This window comes from Buceros rhinoceros, unplaced genomic scaffold (genome assembly GCF_000710305.1).
Source record: "Buceros rhinoceros silvestris isolate BGI_N320 unplaced genomic scaffold, ASM71030v1 scaffold32806, whole genome shotgun sequence".
Classification (NCBI taxonomy): Eukaryota; Metazoa; Chordata; class Aves; order Bucerotiformes; family Bucerotidae; genus Buceros; species Buceros rhinoceros.
The window spans coordinates 1-8,883 of NW_010416351.1; the positions used below are offsets into that span (position 1 = coordinate 1).

At 43.9% G+C, this 8,883-nt stretch overlaps 1 protein-coding gene across 1 annotated transcript in view; it reads left to right on the forward strand.

Annotated features, from left to right (window-relative positions):
• Positions 1-1,348: 1,348 nt before the first annotated feature.
• LOC104494883 (focal adhesion kinase 1-like) overlaps positions 1,349-8,883 on the forward strand; it is a gene marked incomplete at both ends in the record, with an annotated part of 30,035 nt that continues 22,500 nt past the window's right edge. Inside the window, 5 exons of the mRNA XM_010137778.1 lie at positions 1,349-1,449; positions 2,675-2,790; positions 4,560-4,660; positions 5,890-5,979; positions 7,311-7,515. Of these exons, the coding sequence (XP_010136080.1) occupies positions 1,349-1,449; positions 2,675-2,790; positions 4,560-4,660; positions 5,890-5,979; positions 7,311-7,515 (613 nt within the window). The remainder of the gene's footprint in view (positions 1,450-2,674; positions 2,791-4,559; positions 4,661-5,889; positions 5,980-7,310; positions 7,516-8,883) is intronic.

Consider the following 8,883-nt stretch of genomic DNA (forward strand, 5'->3'; position numbering starts at 1 on the left):
CAGTCCTGCTCACGTGTCGAGGCAATCCCAAATGTGCCTGCAGGCTGGGCGGTGAGTGGATTGAGAGAGCCCTGCAGAGAATGACTTGGTGTTGGTGGATTAAGAACTACGAGCCGGCAATGTGCGCTAGTAGTGCAGAAAGCCAGTGGCATCTCGGGCTGCATCAAATGAAGCATGGCCAGCTGGTCAAGGGAGGTGATTCTGCTGCTCTACTCCACTCTGGTGAGACCCCACCTGCGTCCAGGGGTCCCCAGCACAAGAAAACAAAACGATGTGCTCGAGTGAGTCCAGAGTCCACAGTTGATGAGGGAACTGGAGCGCTTCTGCTGTAAGGATAAGCTGAGAGAGTTGGGGTTGTTCAGGCTAGAGTAGAGGAGGCTCCAGGGAGACCTAAATACAAGCCTTTCATTACTTAAAGAGGATCTATCAGAAAGATGGAGAGAGGCTTCATCTGGGAGGACAAGCAGTAATAGTTTCAAACTGAGAGAGGGGAGATTCAGATCAGAATCTAGCTAGAAATTCTTCACTATGAGGGTGGTGGGACACTGGCACAGGTTGCCCAGAGAGGCTGTGGGTGCCCCATCCCCGGAGATGTTCAAAGGCAGGCTAGAGAGGGGAGATTCAGATCAGAATCTAGCTAGAAATTCTTCACTATGAGGGTGGTGGGACACTGGCACAGGTTGCCCAGAGAGGCTGTGGATGCCCCATCCCTGGAGATGTTCAAGGCCAGGCTGGACGGGGCTCTGAGCCACCTGGTCTAGTGGAAGGTGTCCCTGCCCATGGCAGGGGGGTGGAACTAGGTGATTTGTAGCGTCCCTTCAGCCCAAATCATTCCTTGATTCTGTGATCTGTATGTGTAAAATACACTGTGACTGCTCTGCTGAGGCGGTAAAGTTAATTAAGTCCATGGAAAATAAAGTGATATGTAAAAATAATGATTAGATGAGATTTCTGTCTGTGTCATAAAGTGACACACTTCTTCCAGACATGGAGTTATATGTAGTGTTTTCTCCTTCCCCCTGTTCCAGTAGGAAGGCACAGGTTAATTGGTCATGCTCTGGATTGGTGGGTCATTATGTTGACTCATATTATGCTCCATCATGGCAGAAGAGCTGGAGAACCCGACTGGACTTTCACTGTCCGCAGCAGTTTGCTGAAGCAAGCAGTGTTTCGTGCTGCCCTCAGAACATCAAGTGACCAGACAGTTTTTTTCTTGCAAGCAGTTGTTTCAGGTCCTGCAGAACTGTAACTGTATTTTCTGGTCATAACTTCTTAACTGACTTGATTATTTTTATTTCTTAAAAAAAAGGCTTTCTGTAACACACCAGCTTGTTTCTTTTCCTTTTAGTAACGATGCGTCAGTTTGATCATCCTCATATTGTGAAGCTCATTGGAGTTATTACAGAAAACCCAGTCTGGATAATCATGGAGCTCTGCACACTTGGAGAGGTATGAAAAATCCTTCTGCAGCTGTGGTCTTCTCTCCTGAAGCTCACAGATCTCTTTAGAAGAGACTGGAAAAATCACTTCTCAGAACTAAGGCAAAGTCACTCTCTCCTCAGATATGGTGTCTTACTTGTGTGTAGAATTCTGGGCTCGGGAGTAACAGAATTTGGTCTAACGCCTCCACTGAGGGAACTGCACCAGCTCATACCAAAGTGATTTAGTCATAATTTTCAGGGAATTCAATTGCTGCCCCAGGGTGAGAGCATGACCGTGTCAAGACGATGATAATGCGATACCATTTAAGCAGCATTTGCAAGTGTACCTTCTAGCGGTGAAATTACTTGGTACATCTTTTTTTCTTCCTGAGTAATACTGCATTTGCCCTTGGAACACTGAATTTCTTCTGGGTTTTTCTTCCGTACGGTCCCTGCAGTACAGACCCTGGAGTGAGATGACTTTCTTCATCATTCTGTCTTTTGAATGAATGGTTGAAACAAAACTAGATCTCAGTTTTTATAATGTTTGTTTTCTTTGAGCCGCATGTTTCTGAAAATGTGAGCTGCAGTGGCATTTCATACTGCATTGTAAGATCGTCATCGTAATTATCAGACTGCAATATGGTGTCCAGGGGAAAAAAAAGGTAGAAAAACCTGTAATGAAGTAATTTTCTGTCAAAAAATTATATTTCATTTCCAGTGCCCAAATCACTTTTAAAGCCTTATTTTAATTTATAAGGACACAGTAGTGCCACCTCCCAGTAGCTCCTAACAGCCTTACAGTGGAAATAAAGCTTATAAAAATTCTGCATTGAGGTAAATCCCGTCGTTTTAGCAAATGTGGATTAGACAAAACTTCCGAAACGCTCCTGATCTCCTCACGGACTGCTTTGTTCTGAAATTAAGGAAGACTGCACAAAGAGCCCAGAAGCGCTTTGCTCTCGACCAGCAGCAGCATATGCTCTCAGTCTTCCAGAGGAGCCTGAAAGCGGTGCCCAATTTTTTTGTTGTTGTTTGGGTAGGAGTTTTCATATAGAAAAATCTGCTTGAATTTAACCCAGAGTCAGATTTCCTCAGGGCAAGTGATTTTCCTCACTCACCCAGTCCAAAGGGAAGGCATGCCCTTGGGTACGTCTACTTGTATAAAAATGATAATTTGAGACACACGTCATTCAAAATCAGAGTTTTTCTGTCCTAACTTACTTTCTGTTTTTTTCCTTCTCTGCAAAAAGTTGCGATCGTTTTTGCAAGTAAGGAAGTACAGCTTGGATCTGGCCTCTCTGATACTCTACGCTTACCAGCTCAGCACAGCACTTGCCTACTTGGAGAGTAAAAGATTTGTACATAGGTAAGATCTGTACATGCGTATGGTACGTGTGAGTTGTTATATGTAACTACTTGCAGTTTTAGGGAATATGAGCCGCCCAGGATGACGGGATTTTTGACTGACAGTATTCAGGCTTTTAGATACATTTGTTTAAGTGAAGATAAACGATTACAACCCATAGTTGGATTCTTTGAAACCTTCCCTTTGGGTTTCTTTTCCTTGACCTGTGATGGGTGTGAAACTCCTAAAATCCACTGACCTGTTGTTTCACACCGGTGTCCACAGCAGTATGTCATTTTTTGAAGCGCTGCCACCGGAGTGAGTCCCTTTTCAAGAGTGACACCTGCTGGCCCGCTCCTGGATTGCCTGGGAATGGGGCTGGATCTTCACCGCAGTAGATCGCAGCTGAGGTGTTGCTTTGGGGTTCCAGTATTTTTTAAAGCCGCCAGTCACCTGTGATCTTCCAAACACAGAAAGGAAAACCAAGCTGCTGAAGTAAAGAACAAGGAAAACAAAATGTTTATAAAACACAAGTACTTGCTTAAGCAGAAAGTGAACCTAGATATCCGTCTAGGTGTGTTTGGAATTTTATTCCCTTGAATTTGAACATGAGCTTTCTAGGGAAGAGAGACCGGCCTTAGCCTGTTTTTATGGGCAATTAGAGTTGACAGCACTCCAGTTATCATGTACCGTTTCACTTAGAACTTGAGCATTTTATTTGTGGTTAAATACCAGTATTCAGATCCTGTCCGTGTGTGTCTGTATTGCACGTAAAAAGCCGTCTGTAAGTGGTAGGTACGTACATACATAGATACGTGTATGAAACCTCTGTAAGTAACAGACCCGTGGGATTGGTTGAGACACTTGGATTTTGGCCAAGTAGCTGTTTATTTTAACTCCACCTGTAAAATTCCAAAATACAGCTTATTCGTGCTGTACTGAAATGGGAGAGAGACTCCAAGCTGAGTCTGTCAGTGCTTAGTCAAGCGGAAATCCAGAGTCAACAGACACAAGAGACGAGTTGTCTCACCTGGGAAACTGGAAGAGAAAAATGCCCAAGTCTTTCCATAATCCCTGTGGAATCACTGAAAATCGAGCTCCTTATTAGGAAGCAGAACTGAGATCTTAAACCATATCCTTACCTTTGCAGGGTCAGGAGGCAGGTTTTCTTCTTTCCACCAATTCTAATTGTCCAAATTGTTAGGCTGTGATATTTTAGTAGATGAAGATAAAACTTTTTCTTCTGGTGGTGACATTCAGTGGTTTACTTTCACAAGAGTTACTACTTTGTAGAAGGGCGCATAGAGAAAGGGCAGGGGTAATGGCTTTAAACTGGAGAGAGTTGGTTTAGATTAGATGCAAGGAAGAAATTATTCGCCATGAGGGTGGTGGGACACTGGAACGGGTTGCCCAGAGGAGCTGTGGATGCCCCATCCCTGGACATGTTCAAGGCCAGGTTGGACGGGGCTCTGAGCCACCTGGTCTAGTCCATGGCAGGGAGGTTGGACCAGGGTGATCTTTCGGGTCCCTTCCAACCCAAACCATCCTGTGATTGCGTGGTTACTTACAAGGATCAGCTGTACCGCAGCACTTCCACGAGCGTCTCAGAATGAGAAGACAAATCTGTGGTTGTCTTCTTCTGTACACGCATACCCAAGCCGTGACTAGAAAAATAATTCAGTCCTCTCAAAAAAGGCTTGGTACTTCCAGGTTTTAATATTTTTTTCGAATGTTATTTCACGACTTTAAGGGTTTAGATCACTAGAAATAACGTCTGCTCTGTTTGGCAGGGATATTGCTGCTAGAAACGTGCTGGTGTCTGCCACTGACTGTGTGAAATTAGGTGACTTTGGTTTATCCCGATACATGGAAGACAGTACTTACTATAAAGGTAAGTGACCACTCTGGATGTTCCTGCGGGCCGGTTAGAGCAACTGCTTCTCGCAGTGCAGAGTTTGTTGTCAGAGGGAACTAACCAGGTATTCTCGGTCTAGCGTTGTGTTTGTGTAAAAGGCAAGCTATTCCAGAACGTCGTAGATGGCAGTGTGTGCTTCAGAAGGAGAATCACAAGGCCTGATTTAACTTGTAAGAAGTAGGAAAATCATGTGTAGGTAAAATTCTACTTCTTAGGTGGAGTTTGTAGTGCTTTCTTCAGTCTTTAGAAGATGATCCCCGTTTGAGGCCATTTGAGGTCATATTCCTATTCAAGGTATAATATACGTAGCCTACAGTGAGTTCAAGGTTACCTACAGAGAAATTTTGAGTTTGTGCTGTCGCTGAGTGCAGCACGCCTCAGATGTCACTGGAGCAGGGACATTCAGTTCAAAAAAGCCTTTGCAGCCTCATTTCCCATTTTGGGTGGAATACTGAGCTGAAGCGGCTCCGGCAGCTGTGAGATGTCCTGCAGTGCCTGGTAGATGGGAAATACGGAAGGAGGACCGAGATTGCATGTAGGGCACCAAACAGTGGCGTTTTAAATCAGGTGTCTATTATGAAACCATGTATTCGTAAATCTAATCTCTAATGTATTTCCACTTTCAGTCATATATTTTGAAATATCCTCTATCTGTTCCCTTCATTATGTTTCCGCCGTTTCACTTGTCTCTCATCACAGTGAGCTACATCTCATCATTTTAATGGCTGAGAGGAGGAGGGGAATATTTTTGACGTGATCGTTTCTTGTGCTGTTGGGTTTGTTGCTGGGGGCTCTAGTGGAAGGTTTGGGGCAGTATTTTGGTTTTTGTTGGTTCTTCCTTCTGTTTCATGTATGATCAAACAGCCCACCCTTTTTTATGAACCATTTACAACCGCCTACTGCCTTGCTGATTTTTGTGACAGTTTCAGATTTGGTGCCATTCTGTTCTGAACTGCTACAGGTGCATCTTGAAATAAAAATTAACTTCAGATTTGAAGGAGCTCCAATCAGTCTGAATAGTTAGGCAGAGAGAGGACTGCCAGCAGAACCGGTCAGACGGTGCACACATGTCTTGTACAAAGTTTGGTAGTTCAGGTGCTTCACCGGAGATGGGGTTTGCCTATAAATTACTTCTCTGAGAACAAAATGTGCATTTGATCTCGGTAGTAGGAATAAAAGCCTGCGTTGTCTTGCCCTTCCCGTAGCTTCCAAAGGAAAACTGCCTATCAAATGGATGGCTCCAGAGTCAATCAACTTCCGACGGTTCACCTCAGCGAGCGATGTGTGGATGTTTGGTAAGTGAATCCCAAATGGGGGCTTTCTTAAGTGTCCTGCTGGAGAAGTTCAGTTTCTTTTTAACCACTGTAAATTAATAATTTCCAGATATTTGGCACTATTTTTACTGTGCTTTCCGAAAATCCAGTTTCTTTCAGCACATTTTCCACCTCTGTATTTTTCTTTTTCTACTCCGTAAGCTGAATGGTTTATGTGCATTTTGCCCCTATTAAGAAGCTGACAGAAATGAAGGTACAAGGAAATTAGGTCAGAGTCGTAACAGAGATGATTTTTTTTACTGATTTTTTTTTTCCCTCTGATTTTGTTTTTTGTTATAACATTGCTGTTTGCTTTCTCTATTTTGTATGTTGCCTTTTATGGCAATACACCCGATTCCTTGCTCAGTGCCTAGATCAGCCTACACAGTGTCCTGTTTCCAGATCTTCAATACCAGAAGCGCACTTAATTTCTCTTCCATAGCTCCTGCTACCTTACAAAATAGGATGAGAAGCTGAGTAAAAATAAGGGTAAGGGAAATAACATGCTGAAGCCTTGATCTTTTTTCCTAAATATGCAAGTATTTATATGAATCTGGTGGCCTGTGCTCAAACTGGTCCAGACTGCTGGCCTGGACTGGCAGAACAGAGGCTGTGTGAAGGAACAAAGATGCTGAGACTTGAAATGAGAGCAGGGCAGTCAAGTAAGAGTTCACCCTCTTTACAAAATTAAATCCGAATGTTTTTAAGTGAAGAGCATGTGAATTTTAGCAGGTTTATAATAGTCAGAAGAAAATTCTAGTACAGGGTTAGAGAAGTGAGGTCTGCGGAGCGTTCTGGCCAGTCCTAACCCGACAGGCCGTTTTTGTCTTTGTGCTTCTAAGACAGTTTCAACAGAAACTGTTTCATGACATAGTTTCAGCTCAAAGAATTTGGATCGATGCCAGCGTTAAAACACTCGTAAAGTGAAAATAGGCTCTACCTGTCGAAACAAGCCAGCTGGAGCTAGTCAAAGGGAAAAGCAAACACAGCTCATTTGTAGAGCTCGCGGTGGATTTGCATATGAGCAACCGTTCTGATGTACAGTCGGTAAAAGGGGGTTAAACGGGAAGCCAGGCTGCCGTGAGCCAGCTGGGGGTCATGCTTCCTCAGAAGTAGTGCAGGTTGGCGGGCGTGTGTAATGCGCCTGCACATCACTCCTCTGCTGCCCGCCGGTAAGTCAGAGCTCAGTCCCTCGCCGGACGTTTCGGAAGAAATGGCGCTGTTGGGCTGTACGAAATGGGGGTTGGTTCCTGCTTTAACGGGGTTTGTTGTTTGCTCACACTGGGGACATTTTTTGTGTGTGTGTTTCTCAGGTGTGTGTATGTGGGAGATCCTAATGCATGGGGTAAAGCCCTTCCAGGGAGTGAAGAACAATGATGTGATTGGGCGAATTGAGAATGGTGAGCGGCTCCCAATGCCTCCAAACTGCCCTCCTACCCTCTACAGCCTTATGACCAAGTGCTGGGCGTATGACCCCAGCAGACGACCCAGGTTTACTGAACTTAAAGCACAACTCAGGTAGGGTTATACTTCCGAAAGGTTGTTTCCTTATTCAGAAATACTTATTTTTGCTGTATCTTCTGCTATAGTATTATCTTTCTTTCTATGGAAAATGCAAGACACATGTACTTATCTTCAGAAGGCCAGGTTGCTGCCACTCTTTTGGAAATCTGGACCTTATCTGTTGGAGAAAATTAGACTTGGCAATAAATTCAAATAACTGGAAATACGAATCACCTCCTTCCTCCCCCAAGAAGAACTCCAGATTTTACTAGCAGTTTGCTTACAGTTTTAGCTAGGTATGCTACAATCCTCGGGCAGGTGGGTGGGAAGGATCTGGAGTGATTACCTAGTCAAGCATGCAGTGAACAGTTTTCGGTAGAAATATATCTTTTCCTGAAATAAATGAACCGTCAGGTGAGTGCTGTGGAAAGTTATTTTCATAAGGTATGTAGCGCACCAGTTGCAGAGCCTGCAATAAACGCAGCATCGTCAACTAGAAATTCTTTGGCCCTTTGTAAGCCAGGCTTTAGACTGCCGTGTGTTTATCTGGGAATAATTGTGAGCACACGCTTTAGAGACCAGTCTAAATTCACACCCTGGTTTATTCTGATATCCTTTATTCCAGTGTCCATATCTCCGTTTCACCAGTCACAAAATGGGAGTGATATTTGAACTGTGAAACATGACTGAGATATTGTGCAGACACGTTTGGTATTTGTCAGCACCTTTGGGATTTTCTGAGTGTTCAGTATCTGTTCTGCCTAAGTCAATAGAAGCCTCAGACAATATGTCAGTGTTGTACAATCAACTTTGGGATTTCTTGTAATTCATTGCCAGATTCTTCAGTTTCATCTTACGTCTCGTTTCAGAGTTGTGCTGTGTGTTTTAGTGTCATAGTATCGTTTTGTGCTGTCACTGGATGTTCATGGTACAAGATCATTCCTAAGTGGTGAAAATAAGGGTGATTTTAATATAATTATGTTGCTGTTTGGGACTTGCAGTATGGATAACTCAGCTACCTTGAACTTTTTTCCTGTTTCGTACTATAGCCCTTCTCACAAGTAACTTACCACCCTATTGTCTGTGTGGAGTTAACCACAAAGGGAGGAGTGGCAGGGCTGGGTAGGGGTCACAAGGAAAGGGTAGGACATGGTTGTGTGATCTGGGCAACAGGTGGAAAAGGGCAATTCACTTGCTTTTTCTGTTCTTTTGGCTCTGGAAGAATGGGATTCTTTTTAATTTGCAGTCAGATCGTTCTGATAACTTTCAGCTGACTGGCACAAAGGAGAATGAAGCCCTGAAAGATGGGAAGATGGTTGTGGTGTGTAAACCCAGGCAGGGAGAGTATCTCACCAGCACGGGGAGAGGATGAGTGAATGCCGA